This window comes from Hordeum vulgare, chromosome 7H (assembly GCF_904849725.1).
Source record: "Hordeum vulgare subsp. vulgare chromosome 7H, MorexV3_pseudomolecules_assembly, whole genome shotgun sequence".
NCBI lineage: Eukaryota > Viridiplantae > Streptophyta > Magnoliopsida > Poales > Poaceae > Hordeum > Hordeum vulgare.
Genome location: NC_058524.1, coordinates 587,855,467 through 587,877,792, shown reverse-complemented (window position 1 = coordinate 587,877,792; position 22,326 = coordinate 587,855,467). Strand labels below are relative to the sequence as shown.

Here is a 22,326-nt window from a genome sequence, read left to right as displayed (position 1 = left end):
AGTTTTTCTTTTGTCTCTTTCAGTTTGTCAACTGAATTGCTTGAGGACAAGCAAGGCTTTAAGCTTGGGGGAGTTGATACGTCTCCGTCGTATCTACTTTTCCAAACTCTTTTGCCCTTGTTTTGGACTCTAATTTGCATGATTTGAATGGAACTAACCCGGACTAATGTTGTTTTCAGCAGAATTGCCATGGTGTTGTTTTTGCATAGAAATAAAAGTTCTCGGAATGACCTGGAAATTTACGGAGAATTTTTCTGAAATATATAAAAAATACTGGCGCAAGAAGCAACCGGAGGGGTGGAGTTGTGAGCCCACAAGCCCACCAGGCGCCCCCCCCCCCCTCGTCGCCCCTGGCGGGCTTGTGGGGCCCACAACGCTCCACCGCCTCCAAATCCAGCTCTATTTAGTCCGTCTCGTCCAGGAAAAAATCAAGGAGAAGAGTTCATCGCGTTTTACGATACGGAGGCGCCGCCACCTCCTGTTCTTCATCTGGAGGGCAGATCTGGAGTCCGTTCTGGGCTCCGGAGAGGGGAAATCGTCGCCATCGTCATCATCAACCTTCCTTCATCGCCAATTCCATGATGCTCTTCACCGTTCGTGAGTAATCTCATTGTAGGCTTGCTGGACGGTGATGGGTTGGATGAGATCTATCATGTAATCGAGTTAGTTTTGACGGGGATTCATCCCTAGTATCCACAATGTTCTGAGATTGATGTTCCTACTACTTTGCCATGCTTAATGCTTGTCACTAGGGCCCGAGTGCCATGATTTCAGATCTGAACCTATTATGTTGTCGCCAATATATGTGTGTTCTTGATCCTATCTTGCAAGTTGTAGTCACCTACTATGTGTTATGACCCGGCAACCCCGGGGTGACAATAGCCAGAACCACTCCCGGAGATGACCATAGTATGAGGAGTTCATGTATTCACCAAGTGTTAATGTGTTGGTCCGGTTCTTTATTAAAAGGAGAACCTTAATATCCCGTAGTTTCCATTAGGACCCCGCTGCCACGGGAGGGATGGACAATAGATGTCATGCAAATTCTTTTCCCTAAGCACATATGACTACATACGAAATACATGCCTTCATTAGATTGACGAACTGGAGCTAGTTACATATCTCTCCGTGTTATAACTGTTGCATGATGAATAGCATCCGGCATAATCATCCATCACCGATCCAATGCCTACGAGCCTTTTACTACCGGTCCTTGCTACGTTACTTTGCCGCTACTACTATCACTGCTGCTACTGTTACTCTCTTGCTACTGTTGTTACTTTGCTGCTACTGGTTACTGTTGCTACTGTTGCTATCACCCTACTTTGCTACCGATACTTTGCTGCAGATACTAAATCTTTCAGGTGTGGTTGAATTGACAACTCAACTGCTAATACTTGAGAATATTATTTGGCTTCCCCTTGAGTCGAATCAATAAACTTGGGTTGAATACTCTAACCTCGAAAACTGTTGCGATCCCCTATACTTGTGGGTTATCAAATACCTTGTTGGAAACCACTTGTCAGTTCCTTCTACTCCTCGTTGGGTTCGACACTCTTACTTATCGAAAGGACTACGATAGATCCCATACACTTGTGGGTCATCACTGCGCAAGTGAAAAGGGGAAGTTGAAGTTGCAGCACATGTTAGAGGATCACAAGAAATTGATGTACCCAAATTCCGAAGATGACAAGAAGAAGCTGGGTACCACACTGGAATTAGTGCAATGGAAGGAAGAGAATGGTGTATCTGACAAGGGTTCTGAAAAGTTGCTGAAAATGTTAAAGAAGATGCTTCCAAAGGAGAACAAATTTCCCTACAGTACATATGAAGCAAAGAAGGCTATCTGCCCTCTAGGATTAGAGGTGCGGAGGATACATGCATGCCCTAATGACTGAAGCCAGAGCATCGCTTCAATGCAAAAGATTTGTGGATTGAAAATGAAGAATTGTTTCAGTTATACAATCAAGACGCACTCGACAAATCTCTCGTCGGTTGATATTGTCTTTAAGTGATTTTTTCTGTAATTTAAGTCTCTAGCTCATCTGCTCGTTCATTTTCCTCTAATTATCCTCACTATATTCTTTTTTGTGGTGTTATGTAGAATGAAGATGTTTGAAATGAAAAGAGATGGAGTCTGGCATTGGCTTCATTGACCCAAATACATTTCGTGATCATACGTTAATAAAGCATAAAGATGAAACAGAGGAGAACTTGTATAAGTTTTTAGAGGTACTAAATACCCAACCAGAAATAGTATTTCCTTACAACTTCAGGTGAGTGTTACTGTCTTGTAGTATAAATTATATTTTGCTTACTCGATGTTAAGTGTACGTAGTTACTTGATGAGTTATGCATGCCCGCTTATACAACACGGTTTCCACTAGATCCTACTAATCATTAGTGTTGACGAGGGAAAAGTTAAAGTACCGGACTCACTAAAAAAGACACTAAAGAGTATATGGACCTGAAGTTGATGTTCGACACGTAATTTCAATCATTATCATACTATGTTGGCCTCTTTAGTTCATTTCTTGATATCAAGTAATCAGTGACTCATTTATTCTTTTTCTTTGTCAGGTAGGGTTTGGAAAATGTTCGTCCAAGAGATTCAGGGTGAATGAAAACCAAAGCTGACATCGACACGACCCAGGGTAATTAAGTTGTACTAGCTATAATGTGATAGCCTGGCTTATTAGGGATGATAGACTACTCATATCAATAAGGAATTCCTTCTTTTCCGGGAGCCCATTCGAACAGAACTCACAAGTTAAGCGTGCTCGGCTTGGAGTAGTTCTAGGATGGATGGCCGACCGGGAAGTTTATCCCGGGTGCGCATGAGTGAGGACAAAGTATGCAGAAAAGATTAGTATTGATATGTGGGGCCAGTCTAGATCTCGCCAGGAGTAACGACCACCGACGGGTGTGTTCGGGGCGTTACATATACGTCTGTGCTTCTCTTTAGTTCTAGTTTCAATATCATTATCATGCTTGATTATTGTCTGACTGGATTCTATTCTCGTAAAGTGGTGCATGCGGCAGCCACAGGGGACTAATGTATGTGCATACTATGTTTGTGAGAACATTCGCTTTATGACCGAACGGCGCAAAGATGCAACACATCTTTGCGTACATAAACACTAATCACAATTTTTTATCATGGTCTAATATATATACACACAACTATTATATTCATATTGATATCCTTCTTTAAAGATGTCGGAAATGCGGAAGCAGCTCCTACCAAAGGACCGCATACGAGCACTTCAAGAGGAAATGGCGGGATTTTTTCTTGAGCACAGGTCATAGCTCCCGACGGAGAATATCACTTCACCAATTAATGCATGCATGTAATGATCTGCAAGTTGTAGGAGAAATTGTATATATGTGTGTATGCATGTATATATATGGTCATACGAGAAATTCTATGATATACGTCCTATGAGAAATTCTATAATATATGCATATAACGTGTACGGTATGTAGTAGCGTAAGATATGTTTGAAATGAAAAATAATTAAATGGAAAATAGAAAATGAAAAGCAAAAAATAAACAATAAACCCCAAAATCCCAAAACCCTGAATCCCCGAATCCTTTAGTCCCGGCTGGTGTTACCAACCGGGACTAAAGGTCCCTGCCTCCCGGTGTGCTCTGCCAGCCACGTGGAAGGGAATTAGTCCTGGGTCATGGCAAACCGGGACTAAAGGGGGCATTTAGTCCCAAGCCAACCGGGACTAAAGGTCCCTGCCTCCGGTGCGCTCTGCCAGCCACGTGGAAGGGAATTAGTCCCGGGTCATGGCAAACCGGGACTAAAGGGGGGCATTTAGTCCCAAGTTATTAGTCCCGGTTGGTGAACCGAGACTAAAGGCCCTTACCAACCGGTACTAAAGTCATGTTTTCTACTAGTGAAGCAACTCCAAAGGAACTGAGCAGTGACGCGAGTGGAGAAGATGTGATTCGAGTCCTCCACCCTATCGCACAGGGGCCATATCCCATCTCCCGGGCCATTCTGTTTGAGCACCTCCACCCCTGAAGGTACCCAACCCCTAATCCATTGCCACATGAAGATTCAGATTTTGAGTGGTAAGCTAATGGCTCATACGGACGTGAGGGCCTACGGGGCATTCAATGGTGCGATGACCCGGTACAAAGACTTAGTAGAGAAGCGGCCCGATGGTTCCACGCGCCAAGCCATGCGGTCCGATGCCGAGTCGACATCGGGCGTGTGAAGGGCGATGCAATCCAGCATCTCATCCCAAGCCGCGATCTCTAGGGTATCGGACCGAAGGGGCAGCGGAACGCGAGGCGCCCTAAATCCAGAAGGGCGACCTAGACAGATGTCCTAGGATCCACCACAATGGAGAATGAGTCCGGGAAGCGGACTGCGAATGGCGAGTTACCGTCCCATCGGTCAAACCAAAACAGTGTATTGGACCCGGATCCAACCGAGATGGAAGATCCAATGCATAGGACAGGGAGCAGCTGGATGACCAATTGCCAGAACTGAGATCCTCCGGAGCGTTGGCAAAAGGCCAGGGGCTGTCCCCAAAGGTACTTATTCCTAATAATGTCTAGCCAAAGGCCACCGTCACCATTGGCAATTCTCCACAACCACTTAGTCAGCAGGGCGATGTTCATGCACTTCGACGACATGATCCACAGACCACCCTAGTCACGGGACTTGCAGATGTCCGTCCAACTGACCATGTGGTATTTCTTCTTATCGCCCTCTCCAACCCAATAAAATCTAGACTGGTACTTGGCAATCTCGTGATGCAGGATTTCATGAAGACTGTAGAAGCTCATCACGAATGTGAGAAGGCTGGACAAAGAGGAATTGATGAGCACGGTCCTGGCCGCCTTGGACAACCACCTGTGGCTTGCCACGGTTTTGATCCGGTGTTGGAGCTTAGTCATCGTAGGTTGCAAGTCCACGACAGAGAGGCGCGAGTCACAGATGGGCACCCCCAAGTATGAGGAGGGGAAATGCCCAAGCTGACAGTTGAGGCGGTCAGCAATGAGTTGGGCCTCGTCGGGAGAGTAGCCAAGGATCATGACTTCGCTCTTGTCGAAGTTGATCCTGAGCCCCGACATCTACGGAAAGCATAGAAGGAGGAATTGAGGTTGATAATGTCATCCTCGAAGCCTTCCACTATGATAATAGTATCATCACCATATTGTAGAAGGGATCCTATTTACCCTTCTATTGCCATAGCTAACTCCAAATAATGCAGAACTGCACATATGCTTGTCCCCATGCCTCCCAAGCCGAACCAATGGAGTGAATGGACACCACTCTCATCATTTTGGTTGTCAATCAAATTAGGTTCTATGGGCTGAGCAACTGAAGTATCTGTATAAGAAGTTAAGAATTACTATATGGTTAAAGATTAGAGAGAAGGAGAAGGAGGCTTGTATAAATTAGAAGCCCAAGTAGAGGGTAGGCAAATATTGATGGATAGTTAATTCATACTTCAAGCATAAGACCGTAAAGCCAACAAAAATGGGAGTGAGCGCTGGGATTTGTAATGGCTACTCGGCAGCACTAGTACATGGGCACATGGCATGCGACCCATATCCTTCGGCTCATAACTTAGGGGCCAAGTCCTATATCGAGACATCATGGTATCAGTTACCAGTCAAGCAATAAAGAAGATCTCATGAATCAAGCAATATAAATCAAACTGTGTCTCATATATGAAGACGGGAATAGTACTTTTTTCATTATGTTGATCTCCCTCATTCATGCATCTTCTCTAACCTATGTTTTACTCCCAAATCTGCTACACAGTTCCGTTTCGGCCATCTTCATAGCGATAGTTATCAAGTTTGTTCTAGTCATTGTGATCCAAAAAGAAACTGAGCATTTTCCTCTTCAGCATTGATCCCATCAATCAGTTTAGTATAGCACTAGCAATCTGTAAACCTGGGAAGTAGGAGACATTTGATTTTAGTAGCCTGTCTTGCGCAGTCTACAGCTAGAGTAGGAGACACTTGATTTTATCAAGACTGTCCAGATCCAGATAAACAACACAACAGCTAACAAGTTCCTTGTGTTTAGCACCATTCAGAAACCAAAAAACAAATTGTATGATAATTGGACAATTGAGTACTGTCTATATTTAGTTTTTCTATCAAAGGCATGACAAAGTTTTTTCTTTACAGTACCAGAGTTGGAAAAAACAAGCCATCTATATACTCACTATGGAAAAAGTGATGAAAAGTACATTTTGTAATCATAAGGCCCGTCGGTCAAGAAAATGATTCTCGGAATAATAATATCAAATAGCATTTTCCTCTTCTGCATTGATCCCATGAATTAGCTTAGTGTAGCACTAGCGATCTGTTAATCTGGGAGTAGGAGACATTTGGTTTAAGTAGCCTGTTTTGTACAGGAGCAAAAAGGTGAGGAGCGGAGGACCATTATGAGTCTTGCGCAGTCTAGAGCTGCAATAGGAGACATTTGGTTTTAGCACAACATCTAAGAACTAACCAGTCCAAGGTTCAGGATGATACCGTCTACAGCTGCATTTACGTCTCTTTTGGAACGATTCAGAAACCAAAAAAACAAGACAAATTTTAACATGCTCCATCTTACCCCCTCTTTTTACATGTGAGGTAAGAAGGTAAGACTTAATCAGACCACTAATTAGTAAGATCAATGGCTTGGATCTATTATCTACTATTACCTCTCATGTGAAAATAGGGGGTAAGAGGGAGCATGCTAAAACTGCTCAAAAAACAAATTGTACAATTCGGTGCTGTCTTTTTTTTTTGTATGAAAGGCATGGCAGAGTTTTTTTTTTTACAGTACCAGAGTTGAAAAAAAATAAGCCATCTATATAGTCACTTTGGAAAAGCAATTAAAAGTACATTTTGCAATCATAAGCGTATCGGTCAAGAAAATGATTCTCGGAATATTAGTAGTTGGGGCAATGTTGCTGCATATATACTGCATATCCGAGACAGAATTCAAATGACCGCAAAAAATGGATTTCTGAATCCTACAAGTGTCAAGTATACCGCTGTTATCTACTTCAGTATATGCTACGTATCTTGGCTGTGTAAGAAGAACCTGGGGCTGTGTCACCTGAAAGATCCTCTTCTATGCCGAAGAGACCGAGTGCGCAGATCCGGTGCCCCGAGTATCTTTTTCGCTCAATCTCCGTTTCATCACCTTCTTGATCTCCTCCTCCTTCGTGTCGGCAAACTGTATCAGTTCCTTGAAGCTGCCAAGGCGCGTCGGCTTTGGCTTCTCTGGCCGTATTTGAGCAATGGTAGCAGCGGTGACGGCAGCAGCAGAGTCGCTTGGCTCGCCGGGAGGTTCGGAGCTAGAGTACCTGCTATACTGCCAGCAGACTCGTGCGAAGTAAACCGTGAGAGCGAAGACGCATATCAGAGCACACAGCAGGAAAAGGCCCCAGAAGCTTCCAAGGCCAAGCCTGACTGCTCCCAACCCACTGTCATCATCGCCGCAGGTCGGATCAGTGAGCCACTCGTCATGAATTCTCTGGAGCTGGCCAGTCTCTGAAAGTTGAAGGATGGCGGTTGATAGGTCTGCAGCAAGGGGAGAATCTCTCTGGAATGCCTGTAAAGAAGGAAAAAAGGAGCAGATATAATTCTCTCCTTTACAAGAATGTAACTGTGAATACATAACGATTTAACGGATGCTGAACATACAAATCCCCATCCCTCCTTCGTGAACTCCTGACCGACTATTCTGAAGTTGCAGTGAGTTGACAGGAAGATCTCAACACATGGCATCTCGTCAACAACTGCGGCAACACCTCCGTCTTTAGGCCCACGATTAAGGGCATTGGCGTACTCCTCAACCGTGCTCAGTGGTACTAACCGGGATTCGGGAATATTCAGCTCATCAATCAGGTAATTTCTGACAAATTTTCCAGCCGGGTATCCGATAGGTAAAGCACTAGCAACCAAATTGTCGAGTCCAGTTATTCCGGTTGCTAGCTGCTGTACTGTGAGGATCGATGTCAAGCTAGCAGTGTAACTTGAATTGATGATCAGCACGACAAACAACCATATGATCAGCACAAAACGCCCAAGAGCACTCACGGTGTTCTGCCCTGAGGTGAGTATTCAGTTAGATATTTTCATCCAGATGGGAAGCGAATACAAAACAGGAGTTAAACATTAATATCATGTGATGCATTTAGTGGACTTACTGTGTGCAAAGAACATCGTTGAGAAACTGAACCTGAAAGAGAAGCATGAACTGTCAGTTAACTTCTTATAGCTAACATTTAGAAAAATCACAAAGATACAAAAATATAAAGTTACAAAACAATTGGTGAGAACAATGGAAATAAAAGAACCAAAAATAACCACTTTGGTCTCTTCATTGTTTCTGAATATTTATTCAAGCCAGATTGAAAACCTAAGATAGAACAGATCCTTGAAGTAGCAAAGGAACCTTACCAAAATATTGTCAGGACTTGTCGTCGTGGAGAGCCTCGAAACTCCTCATTAGTTCGATGTTCAAGAATCCAAACAACCACTCCCACAAAAATGAAAAGAGTGCCTGTTACACACCACATCTCTAATGTGAAAGGTTTAAAGAAAGCCCAGGCATTTGAATTTGCTTTTCTCACTGGCGCTACTATCACAAGCCCTGCTTCGATATAAGGCTGTGTAAATTCTGCAATCTTCGTTCTATTTCTCACAATAGCAAAGTCACCTACAGCTGCATCAAGGGCCTAGAGAAAAAACAAAAAGAAAAATCAGATGATGAGAAGCAAAATGATCAAAGAAGCAGAGCAAAGCATGCAAACATACATTGGTGGCAATCCTACTAATAATGTCGTCATAGTTAGGATTCTTTGAACCATCCCCAATTGTTATGAATTGGCAAGGAACTGGGTATGGAAGAAGTTTAATTGCTGCGTTGAATATATCAACACTGTAACCCGTCACATTATCAGGGCCCTTGCCAACTGAAACCAACTCCCTAAAACTTGGTTTATTTGGAACACCAACTCTTAGAGGCTGGCCATTGTTTGGGAAAACCCACCCTCTCGGCTTAGTAGTTGTGTCGCCTGGCCACACCACACTATGCAACTGTTGGGCACTTGTTGACGTATTCGGTGGCTTCCGATATAAAATTTCAGGAGCAGCAACAGAAAGGCCAGAGTAATTACTCCAATAGCCAATCAAACGGGACCCAGTACCACCAATGTTAAGGATATCATAAGCTGGTCGCACCAAATTGCGGTCTGCATTAAACTGAACCAGACCTGTTAGGCCTGTCATGTTTGTGAGCAAAAGTTGCTGTAGCAATTGATCGCCACCATCAAATATCTTAAGGTTTGATAGACGCAAAGTGCTTCTATTTGATTTGTGCAACCTTGGATCTGCAGAGAAAGTAATTTGCTGCCCACTATTGAGATATTCATTGATAGCACGGGCAACAACCCAAACTGAATCATAAGCATAAAAACCGTACGAGTTCAAGCCAGAAGCAATACTCCTATTATTAGCTGCATTATTCCATTTAGCTATGAACTTCTTCTTGGCATCAGAATCAGGAGTGTGCTGGCGAAGAACAATTAATCCCTGTATATAACTCATGTCTTTAAGATCTCCAGCCCCTGAGGAGTCCAGGACAGCAGCAAGCCAATCTGTTACTATCCAGACATAGCCAGCGCCCATCATCTGGAGTTTGTTAGCTAAAGCAAATATTCTCATCCCTGCATCAGGATTGACATGCACAACAAACACCCTTGATTCCATCATGTTTGCTCTAAACAGTACATCATTGATCAAATCTGTGTCTGAATTTGGAGGAATTGCTGCTTTATGTGAAATTCTTGCCCGCTTTGCTCCAAGTGCATCACCGAGGACTGACACCCCGCCTCGGCCATAATCATCATCGACAAATATAGCAGTCACCTCTTTCCATTGGTAGTAATCAATAATGCTAGCAACAGCATGCATTTCGAAGTAGTCACTTATGGTACTCCTTAAAAAGTAAGGATACTCAGATGCAGATAGGGTTGGGTCAGTTGCTGCAAATGATAGAAGTGGAACATGTAGCTCATTAACAACATGTGAGATGACATGGCCTATTCCAGATGATTGAGGGCCAATGACAGCAACCACATTTTTCTCCATTAGTTGCAGTGCTGCAACAAAGTACCGTTTTATGAATCAGTTCATAGGCTATTGAAGCAATTAGCAATTGTCTTGCATACCCTAGCTAGAGGTTAAAAGGCAATGAAAATTGCATTAGGAAAATGACTATGATATTGTGGTATTATTATCTCGGGAACAAGAGAAACAATATGTACGTATATTTATATGAATTGAATCTACTAAATAGGTCTTACCAGTTCTAGGGCATTTTAGGCTGATCTATGGAAGTATCCGATGAGGTGTGTTACTAACAGCACAAATCATTTATCAATGGGAAAAAAAAGTATGTAGTGGCAGGATGTAGATTTTCAACTCTTCATCCAAAAACATAGCTTGGATGGGGACAAAAAGGGAGGTGGCTATCCATAATTCCATACTGAATTCATTTGGGGAATAGTTTAAACGCTAGGCCATGCAGATCCATGGGTTTAATGACTAGTAATTGACAAATTCAAGCTAAATTTTGAAATCAGCTACAAGATCCTACTAAATGTGTGCTAATACTCAACTATTGTTCAGCAAAATTTATCATCCAACAATTATGAGAAAATTAGTTATGGTTCAAAACATTTTAAACATATGGTGACAAATCTGTCATTCTGATGTGGTGATGCCCACACATGCCACAAAGAGAATAAGGAATCTTGCATGATAAGAAAGTGAAGAACCGGATGCTCTTTAATACATCTTTCTTGCACCTTAAGGGATGCTGTAGTTAGTATCACAAGTTATGCCATTTTTTGATCCATAGTACCAGTATGCTTTTTGTTTGTTCCTCTTTTGTTGCCAAAATAATCAGGTTAGCACAATTCTCAAGGAACAACACGATCCTCATAGAAGTTTAGAGCAACAGTACTTTAAGCACAGTTGGTTTCTCCATTCCCAATCAAGCTATTATTAAATCATCTCATGGAACATGATACAGGCAATTATCGTATTAAACTAAGTGAAATATGCAAGGAATGGGCCACCCCTATAAAAAAGGTAATATGAGACATACTATACTATCCAAGGAATCTTGACCTAATTCAGAGTTCAGACTAAGACATCAATGCACTGAGATATAGTGATATTATTACACTGCAGCTCAATTCTTTCTTTGCTAGTCAACAATTAATTCCCCCAAATTTATGGCGCCTAATCTAAGAAGTGAATCTCAGACAGAAAGACAGCAGGAGTTAGCTAAATAATAAAGTATGATTGAAATAATTACAAAGATTATTATGCAATAAAAATAAATAAATAAAAGAAGGAACATGTTTCTTCATATATGCGCCTGAAGGCCCGGATCAAAGAAACTAAGCAAAGATGCCAATCAACTGTGACGTGTTAGTTCTGTCATCTTGTAACAAGTGGCGACTACTTTTGCTTATTTTTATATAGATTTGCAGATTGAGATGCAATAATTTACAAGGCCCACGACACTTTGAACAGATATGCTGGACAGATTGTGGTGCCCTCGTGGCCTCATCTTTGCCACTACTAATAGTAGCTCGTGCTGAGATCTCAATAAAGAAAGAAAAAACATAAGGCTCATGCTAAAGTTAGTAAGGGGTCTTGAAAAGATAAACTAGTTGAGAAATGAGATACTACTTAACCACTTCTCAGATTAATTCTCTTGGATCATGCCAAATCCTTTCTACGTCTCGAATAGAAATATGATTTTGCTATTTCTCTAGCGATTGAGAATAACTATACCTATATTACGGGTAAGAACAACTTGACGCAAATACGTGGTGCAAGGATAAAAGAGACGATAAGGTCTTGATTTGACTGCTATCGATGTCGACAGGGAAAGAACTGATTCTAACTAAATGGAGCTATCGTCACTCCCGGTAGAAAAAGTTTCTTCCTCATATGCAACTACTAAAGCAGGAATTTTCTTTCTCCATCAACAACCTCACTTTGTAACCAGTTGGGATAAAGCAGCACATGCTTCCAATGAGATAATTACAGATATGGCCAGTGGAAAAGCCACCGAATCACTCGAATTCACCCAGGAACTGGGGTCGTGAAAGGTAAGTTTCGATAAATCCCGTTACTTATTATATATGGGGTAAAGAAAACTCATGTATTCAACGCCAGTGTTAAAAAACAGAGTAATAGTGGTCTTCTAAAGAAAGCAGAGTAATAATAAATAAAAGAAGAAAAGAAATAACAGACCTTCGATAGTTCCAAGAAACCCGCTGCAGTTGGTGTCCTGGCTGATCAAATTCAGGGTGGTTCCGGCGAGTACGGCGCGGTCCGCGTTGACGTCGTCGACGGCGAGCTCGATGGCGAGCCGCGCCGCGCGGCCAATGGTCGAATCGTACGTGAAGAGCGCGCCCACGGATACCACCCTCGGCGGCGGATTCGTCCGCTGCGCCGCCGCCGCGGCGAAGAGCGCCAGGGCCAGGCACAGCAGCAGCAGCCTGTCCGCGCCCATTGCGCCCCTCCCCAAACACGCGCGGCGCTAGAGCGCGGCCCTGGCCGAGAGGTGGAGCCACGGGGCGGCTCGCATCGGCCGGCGGCCGGAATGGGCGGGGGGGATCGGGCCGAGGAGCGGCAGGGTAGGACTGGGTGGCTGGATCAAGAACGGCTCAGAAGACGCTGGCTTTGAAGAGGGCGGAAGAAGATGAGGACGAGCTGGGGCGGAGCTCTCCCCGTCTCCCTCTCCTCCTCCGCCCCGGGCCTGGACTGAGGGAGAAAGAAAGCTTGACGGCGGCGTGGGAATCGTCGAGTAGCAGCGAGTCCAACGGCGCAGGGGTGTTGGTGTGGCGTGTTTGTGTGGTGCGCGCGCTGCCGCAGGCGCTGCTGCGTCGGGCGTATGTGTGTGTGTGTGTGTGTGTGCATCACATGGAGAAACGGAAAGGGAGAGGGGGAGGCAGCCAGACAGGTGCTGTTGGATGGCGACGGGGGCAGGGATTCCTCCTCCTCCCCGCGGCATTCCCTGGTGGTGGCCTCGGCGTTGCAGACATTTCTCGGGGTGATCCGGGCGGTTACCCACGAAATTCACCTGAGATCCATATATCCGGTGGACCTGAAGACCCACGCAGGGTCATGGAGAATGTTGGTTTCTTTGTAAGTAGTGGTTGAGTTTGTTAAGTATCGGGATATTGGCGAAGTACTGAACGACGATACATAGTTTTTTAAGTATCGGTGCTTCGTAGCTTGTAAGTAGTGTTTATGTAGTTGAATTTGATATTTTTCTTTCCAGATATATACATGGTGGAGTCTCTTGGGAAGAGAGTCGTCGGGTGACATACCTGGGATCCATGCTGGCAGGTCCGCGCACTGGGGGTGGTGGGGGGTGAGGGGGGGTGGGGAGCGTTATGTAGGTTGGTTGCCTGGGCGAGGGATGCCACTCGTGGGTGGTAGTCTCATCGGTGTGATGCGAAGTGGATGGCACGATTGTTGGATTGTCGACTCCGAGATGGTAGAAGCGGAGTGGATCCGATATCCTTTTTGTGTGCATCCGTTGTTTTAGTAACCACACTAACGTCGGACATGATATGATATTCTATGTTGATGGGTGGTACGTGTCGCGTTATCTATCTAAGTTGGAGTGGCAAAGCTCCGAATGGAGAATTGGCTTCGAGCTCCGTTTGTTTTGGTGGCGACAACTCCCTTGTGTGTTATTTTCTCCTTGAAAGTATCATCGTGAACCTTTGATTTTCGCTTCTTCCGTCACTAGGTTTTTGGGATCTTCGTGTGAAAATCCAAGACTTGTTATTGTTATGTGGTATTCCTTTTTATCTAGCGTTTCTCATCTGACGTGTCATGTGTTCATCTACACTCACACATATGAACGTGTTATGTCAATACATAACTTAGAAACGCACACAAATATACAGGGAGAGGCCAAAACATGAGTGAGGCGTATGGGTTTGTGAGGAGTTTGACGTCATAAAATTTAAAATAGCGAAGAACACCAACTAATTTAATGAAATAAGGACCAAGAGGGAAAGAAGAAGCTATAAAGCGGAGAGCCCTGTGAAGTTCGGGTTAGGGCTGATCAAAACCCGTGACACAAACAAGGACAAAACCATTCCTATGACTTGGATATTATTATTTTTCATGCAACCTATGGTTTGGAGTTCGTCAACAATAAACTTGGGGATGACCAGCCAGGCACAATGGCCCAAACCTAAAGCCCAACGGATTGGTCATGCTCAGGCTCTAGTTTTAACCTGAAAAAGTCTGAAAAACGATTACAATAATATTATTTAATATGAGAAGTGTATCATTTAATTGCACTAGTAGAAAACAGGGCTATCGTTCGGCCCTGGCCAGCCCATTAGTCCCGGTTCTTCAAGAACCGGGACCAATGGGGGATATTAGACCCGGTTCGTGAGCCCGGGGGGCCGGCCGGGGCCTCGTGGGCATTGGTCCCGGTTCGTGTGGAACCATTTGTCCCGGTTCGAGCCACGAACCAGGACCAATGGTCCTCGCTGCTGGCCCACAACCATTGGTCCCGGTTCGTGGCATGAACCGGGACAGAAGGGTTGGCTTTAGTCCCGGTTCATGCCACGAACCGGGACAAATAACTTGCCTATATATACCCACCGCTGCGGCAGAGCACTCCACAGTGCTCTGTTTTTTCAATCCGGCGAGGAGAGGGCATTTGGGTGCTATAGTTCACCTCCTATGCACATGAGGTGTTCGATGAAATGCCCGAGCCACACTAGTTAAGCTTTCTCCTCTCGAAGCTCGACCTAGGAGCTCCATTTTTTTAGATTTGTCTAGATTTAGGGGTCCGTCACGCCCCGTCCCCGTTTTCACCGCCGTTGATCGCCCGCGCCGATCTCGTCGCCGGCACCACCGTGGTGAGCCTCTTGTTCTTATCTTCTTTATGATACTTGTCTGATTTTCTTACTTTAGATAGATATTTGTCTGATTTTCTTAATTTTGACACACATAATTATATGTAATGCACGTAGATGAACCGACAATGGATGTATGGTGACAGACACACCTCTGAGTACATTAAGGGCGTGCATATTTTTCTCGAAGTGGCTGAGGCAAACAAGCAAAATGGTTTTATGTGTTGTCTATGCAGTAAATGTGGGAATACGAAGTCTTACTCTGACCGGAAAATCCTTCACACCCACCTGCTTTACAAGGGTTTCATGTCGCACTGTAATGTTTGGACGAGGCACGGAGAAATAGGGGTTATGATGGAAGACGGCGAAGAAGAAGAGGACAATGACAACTATGTGCCCCCTGAATACGGTGATGCTGCAACGGGGAGAGCTGCTGAAGATCAAGAGGAACCAGACGATGTGCCCGATGATGCTGCAACGAGGGAAGCTGCTGAAGATAAAGAGAAACCAGACGATGTGCCCGATGATGATCTCCGCCGGGTCATTGTCGATGCAAGGACGCAATGCGAAAGTCAAAAGGAGAAGCTGAAGTTCGATCGCATGTTAGAGGAGCACAAAAAAAGTTGTACCCCAATTGTGAAGATGGCAACACAAAGCTGGGTACCGTACTGGAATTGCTGCAGTGGAAGGCAGAGAATGTTGTGCCTGACAAAGGATTTGAGAAGCTACTGAAAATATTGAAGAAGAAGCTTCCAAAGGATAATGAATTGCCCGATAGTACGTACGCAGCAAAGAAGGTCGTATGCCCTCTAGGATTGGAGGTGCAGAAGATACATGCATGCCCTAATGACTGCATCCTCTACCGCGGTGCGTACGAGGATTTGAACGCATGCCCGGTATGCGGTGCATTGCGGTATAAGATCAGACGAGATGACCCTGGTGATGTTGACGGCGAGCCCCGCAGGAAGAGAGTTCCTGCGAAGGTGATGTGGTATGCTCCTATAATACCACGGTTGAAACGACTGTTCAGAAACAAAGAGCATGCCAAGTTGATGCGATGGCACAATGAGGACCGTAAGAAAGAGGGGAAGTTGAGAGCACCCGCTGACGGGTCGCAGTGGAGAAAAATCGAGAGAGAGTACTGGGTTGAGTTTGCACGTGACCCAAGGAACGTATGGTTTGGTTTAAGCGCAGATGGCATTAATCCTTTCGGGGAGCAGAGCAGCAATCACAACACTGTTGGAATTATGCCCTAGAGGCAATAACAAATATAGTTATTATTATAATTCCTGTATCAAGATAATCGTTTATTATCCATGCTATAATTGTATTGAATGAAGACTTATATACATGTGTGGATACATAGACAAAACACTGTCCCTAGCAAGCCTCTAGTTGGCTAGCCAGTTGATCAAAGATAGTCAAGGTCTTCTGATTATGAACAAGGTGTTGTTGCTTGATAACTGGATCACGTCATTAGGAGAATCACATGATGGACTAGACCCAAACTAATAGACGTAGCATGTTGATCGTGTCATTTTGTTGCTACTGTTTTCTGCGTGTCAAGTATTTGTTCCTATGACCATGAGATCTTATAACTCACTAACACCGGAGGAATGCTTTGTGTGTATCAAACGTCGCAACGTAACTGGGTGACTATAAAGATGCTCTGCAGGTATCTCCGAAGGTGTTCGTTGAGTTAGCATGGATCGAGACTGGGATTTATCACTCCGTGTGACGGAGAGGTATCTCGAGGCCCACTCAGTAATACAACATCACACACAAGCCTTGCAAGCAATGTGACTTAGTGTAAGTTGCGGGATCTTGTATTACGGAACGAGTAAAGAGACTTGCCGGTAAACGAGATTGAAATAGGTATGCGGATACTGACGATCGAATCTCGGGCAAGTAACATACCCAAGGACAAAGGGAATGACATACGGGATTATATGAATCCTTGGCACTAAGGTTCAAATGATAAGATCTTCGTAGAATATGTGGGATCCAATATGGGCATCCAGGTCCCGCTATTGGATATTGACCGAGCAGTCACTCGGGTCATGCCTGCATAGTTCTCGAACCGCAGGGTCTCCACACTTAAGGTTCGACGTTGTTTTATGCGTATTTGAGTTATATGGTTGGTTACCGAATGTTGTTCGGAGTCCCAGATGAGATCAAGGACGTCACGAGGGTTTCCGGAGTGGTCCAGAAACGAAGATTGATATATAGGATGACCTCATTTGATTACCGGAAGGTTTTCGGAGTTACCGGGAATGTACCGGGAATGACGAATGGGTTACGGGTGTTCACCGGGGGGGGGGGGGGCAACCCACTCCGGGGAAGCCCATAGGCCTTGGGGGTGGCGCACCAGCCCTTGGTGGGCTGGTGGGATAGCCCAAGAAGGCCCTATGCGCCATAGGAAGAAAATTAAAGAGAAAAGGAAAAAAAAAGAGGAGGTGGGAAAAAGGGGAAGGACTCCACCTTCCAAACCTAGTTGGATTCGGTTTGGAAGGGGAGGACTCCCCCCCTTTGGCTCGGCCGGCCCCCTTGGGGCTCCTTCAGCCTCAAGGCAAGGCCCCCCTCTCCCACCTATATATACGGAGGTTTTAGGGCTGATTTGAGACAACTTTGCCACGGCAGCCCGACTACATACCTCTACGGTTTTTCCTCTAGATCGCGTTTCTGCGGAGCTCGGGCGGAGCCCTGACGAGATTAGATCACCACCAACCTTCGGAGCGCTGTCACGCTGCCGGAGAACTCATCTACCTCTCCGTCTCTCTTGCTGGATCAAGAAGGCCGAGATCATCGTCGAGCTGTACGTGTGCTGAACGCGGAGGTGCCGTCCGTTCGGCACTAGATCGTGGGACGGATCGCGGGACGGTTCGCGGGGCGGATCGAGGTGTTGGGTAACGTAGCATAAATTCAAAATTTTCCTACGCATGTTCAGATCTTCCTATGGAGAGACCAGCAACGAGAGAGGGGTAAGAGCATCTTCGTACCTTTGAAGATCGCTAAGCGGAAGCATTGCTAGAACGCGGTTGATGGAGTCGTACTCGCGGCGATTCCGATCTAGTGCCGAACAACGACACCTCCGCGTTCAACACACGTGCAGCCCGGTGACGTCTCCCGCACCTTGATCCAGCAAGGAGGAGGGAGAGGTTGGGGAAGAAGTCCAGCAACACGACGATGTGGTGTCGGTGGAGAGACTAGGTCTCCCGGCAGGGCTTCGCCAAGCACTGGCACAGAGGAGGAAGGAGAGGAGCAGGGCTGCGCCGAGAGAGAGAGATGAAACCGGTGTGTCAAACAGCCCCGAATCCTCAACTATATATAGGGGGAGAGGGAGGGGCGCATCCCTTAGGGTTCCCACCCCCAAGGGGTGCGGCAGACCCAGATGGGAGAGGGGGCGGCGGCCAGGGCAGGGAGGAGGGGTGGCGCACCCCTCTGGTGGGCCTTAGGCCCACCTATGCTAGGGTTCCCCCTTCCCCCTTTTCTCTGGTGCGCATGGGCTGGGTGGGGGCGCACCAGCCCACCTAGGGGCTGGTTCCCTTCCCCACTTAGCCCATCTAGCCTCCCGGGGTCGTTGCCCCCCTTCGGTGGTCCCGGTGGTCCCGGTACATTACCGGTGACGCCCGAAACACTTCCGGTGTCCAAAACCATACGTCCTATATATCAATCTTTACCTCCGGACCATTCCGGAGCTCCTTGTGACGTCCGGGATCTCATCCGGGACTCCAAACAACTTTCGGTAACCTCGTACAACAATTCCCTATAACCATAGCGTCATCGAACCTTAAGTGTGTAGACCCTACGGGTTCGGGAGACAGGCAGACATGACCGAGACACCTCTCTGGCCAATAACCATCAGCGGGGTCTGGATACCCATGGTGGCTCCCACTATCTCCACGATGATCTCATCAGATGAACCACGATGTCAAGGATTCAATCAATCCCGTATACGATTCCCTTTGTCTATCGGTATAGAACTTGCCCCAGATTCGATCGTCGGTATACCTATACCTTGTTCAATCTCGTTATCGGTAAGTCTCTTTACTCGTTCCGTAGCACGTCATCGTGTGACTAACTCCTTAGTCACATTGAGCTCATGATGATGTTCTACCGAGTGGGCCCAGAGATACCTCTCCGTCACACGGAGTGACAAATCCTGATCTCGATTCGTACCAACCCAATAGACACTTTCGGAGGTACCCGTAGTGCACCTTTATAGTCACCCAGTTACGTTGTGACGTTTGATACACCCAAAGCACTCCTACGGTATCTGGGAGTTGCACAATCTCACGGTCGAAGGAAAAGATACTTGACATTAGAAAAGCTTTAGCATACGAACAATACGATCTAGTGCTAGGCTTAGGATTGGGTCTTGTCCATCACATCATTCTCCCAATGATGTGATCCCGTTATCAATGACATCTAATGCCCATGATCAGGAAACCATGATCATCTATTGACTAACGAGCTAGCCAACTAGAGGCTTGCTAGGGGCACATTTTGATCTATTTATTCACACATGTATTACTGTTTCCTATTAATACAATTATAGCATGAACAATAGACGATTATCATGAACAAGGAAATATGATAATAACCATTTTATTATTGCCTCTAGGGCATATTTCCAACAGTCTCCCACTTGCACTAGAGTCAATAATCTAGTTACATTGTGATGTATCGAACACCCATAGCATTATGGTGTTGATCATGTTTTGCTCGTGGAAGAGGTTTAGTCAACGGGTCTGCAATATTCAGATCCGTGTGTACTTTACAAATACTCCAAATATTTACTCTACTATACGAATCCGTTTCACTACTCATAGTTATTCGGATTAGTGTCAAAGCTTGCATCGACGTAACTCTTTACGACGAACTCTTTAACCACCTCCATAATCGAGAAAAATTCCTTAGTCCATCAGTTACTAAGGATAAATTTTGACCGCTGCTAGTGATTCAATCATGGATCACTCTGTGTACCTCTCAACAGACTTTGAGTCAAGGCACACATCAGGTGCGGTACCCAGCATGGCATACTTTAGAGTCTACGGCTAAGGCATAGAAGACGACCTTCGTCTATTCTCTTTATTCTGCCGTGGTCGGGTTTTGAGTCTTACTCAAATTCACACCTTACAACGCAACCAAGAACTCCTTCTTTGCTGATCCATTTTGAACTCCTTCAAAAACTTGTCAAGGCATGCATCTTGTTGAAACTTCTATCAAGCGCTTTCGATCTATCTCCATAGATCTTTGATGCTTAACATTCAAGTAGCGCAATCCAGGTATTCCTTTGAAAACTCCTTTCGAACAACCTTGTATGCTTTACATAAATTATACATTACTTCTGATCCACAGTATGTCAACCACATATACTTATCAGAAATTGTATAGTGCTCCCACTCACTTCTTTGGAAATACAAGTTTGTCATAAACCTTGTACAAACCCAAAATCTTTGATCATCTCATCAAAGTGTATATTCCAACTCTGAGATGCTTGCACCAGTCCATTGAAGGATCGCTGGAGCTTGCATACTTGCTAGTATCTTTAGGATTGACAAAACCTCCTGGTTGTATCACATACAATGTTTGCTCAAGGAAACCGTCGAGGAAACAATGTTTTGACATCCTATGTGCAATATTTCATAAATAATGCATCAACTACTAACATAATTCTAACAGACTTTTAGCATCGCTACGAGTGAGAAAGTCTCATCATAGTCAACTGTTTGATCTTGTCGGAAACATCTTTGCAACAAGTCGAGCTTTTCTTAATAGTGACTTATCACCATCATCGTCTGTATTCCTTTTAAAGATCCATCTTTACTCAACAATCCTATGACCATCAAGTAGTTCTTCCAAAGTCTACACTTTGTTTTCATACAAGGATCCTCTCTCGGATTTCATGGCTTTCAACCATTTGTCAGAAACCGGGCCCACCATTGCCTTCTCCATAACTCGTAGGTTCACTGTTGCTCAACAACATGACCTCCAAGACAGGGTTACCGTACCACTCTGCAGTAGTACGCGACCTTGTCAACCTACAAGGCTTGTAGTAACTTGATCCGATGCTCGATGATCACCATCATCAGCTTTCACTTCAATTGGTGTAGGCGCCACAGGAACAACTTCATGCGTCGTGCTACACACTGGTTGAAGTGATGGTTCAATAACCTCATCAAGTTCTACCACCCTCCCACTCAATTCTTTCGAGAGAAACCTTTCCTCGAGAAAGGATCCGTTTCTAGAAACAAACACTTTGCTTTCGGATCTGAGATAGGAGATGTACCCAACTGTTTTGGATATCCTATGAAGATGCATTTATCCGCTTTGGGTTCGAGCTTATCAGACTGAAAACTTTTTCACATAAGTGTCGAAGCCCTAAACTTTCAAGAAACGACAGTTTAGATTTCTCTTAACTTCAGTCTATACTGTGTCAACTCAACGGAAATACGCGGTGCCCTATTTAAAGTGAATGCGGTTGTCTCTAATGCATAACCCATAAACGATAGTCGTAATTCGATAAGAGACATCACAACATGCACCATACCAAATAGTGCGTGGCTATGACGTTCAGACACATCATCACACTATGATGTTCCAGGTGGCATGAACTGCGAAACGATTTCCACATTGTCTTAACTGCGTACCAAAACTCGTAACTCAGATATTTATTTCTATGATCATATCGTAGACAGTTTATCCTCTTGTTACGACAAACTTCACTCTGAAACAGAATTGAACTTTTCAATATTTCAGACTTGTGATTCATTAAGCAAATACTCTAGTATCTACTCAAATCGTCATTGAAGTAAGAACATAATGATATCCACTGCGTGCCTCAGCACCCATTGGACTGCATACATCAAAATGTATCACTTCCAACAAGTTACTATCTTATTTCATCTCAATGAAAACAAGGCCTTGCTCATGTGGTATGATTTGCATGTCACTAGTGTTTCAAAATCAAGTGAGTATAAAGATCCATCAGCATGGAGCCTCTTCATGCAATTTATACCAACATGACTCAAGCGGCAGTGCCACAAGTAAGTGGTACTATCATCATTACCTCGTATCTTTTGGCACCAATATCATGAACATGTGTAACACTACGATCGAGATTCAATAAACCATTGAAGGTGATTATTCAAGAAAATAGAGTAACCATTATTCTCTTTAAATGAATAATCGTATTGCAATAAACACGATCCAATCATGTTCATGCTTAACGCAAGCACCAAATAACAATTATTTAGGTTTAACACCAATCCCAATGGTAGAGGGAGCGTGCGACGTTTGATCATATCAACCTTGGAAACACTTCCAACACGTATCATCACCTCGCCTTTAGCTAGTCTCCGTTTATGT

At 44.7% G+C, this 22,326-nt stretch overlaps 1 protein-coding gene across 2 annotated transcripts; it reads right to left on the bottom strand.

The window, feature by feature from the left end:
* Positions 1 to 6,892: 6,892 nt before the first annotated feature.
* On the bottom strand, positions 6,893 to 12,982 carry LOC123407833 (glutamate receptor 3.5-like). 2 transcript variants are annotated; one of them, XM_045101060.1, is made up of 6 exons: positions 12,317 to 12,975; positions 8,798 to 10,143; positions 8,441 to 8,718; positions 8,188 to 8,219; positions 7,682 to 8,088; positions 6,893 to 7,589 (listed from the first exon to the last, which is right to left on the bottom strand). In XM_045101060.1, the coding sequence occupies exons 1-6, from the start codon at positions 12,576 to 12,578 to the stop codon at positions 7,107 to 7,109; spliced, it is 2,808 nt and encodes a 935-aa protein (XP_044956995.1). In that variant the 5' UTR covers positions 12,579 to 12,975; the 3' UTR covers positions 6,893 to 7,106. The 2 variants fall into 2 exon arrangements, with proteins under 2 accessions (XP_044956995.1, XP_044956996.1); XM_045101061.1 differs by lacking the exon at positions 6,893 to 7,589 and having other exon boundaries at positions 7,918 to 8,083; positions 12,317 to 12,982.
* Between the last annotated feature and the right edge of the window lie 9,344 nt (positions 12,983 to 22,326).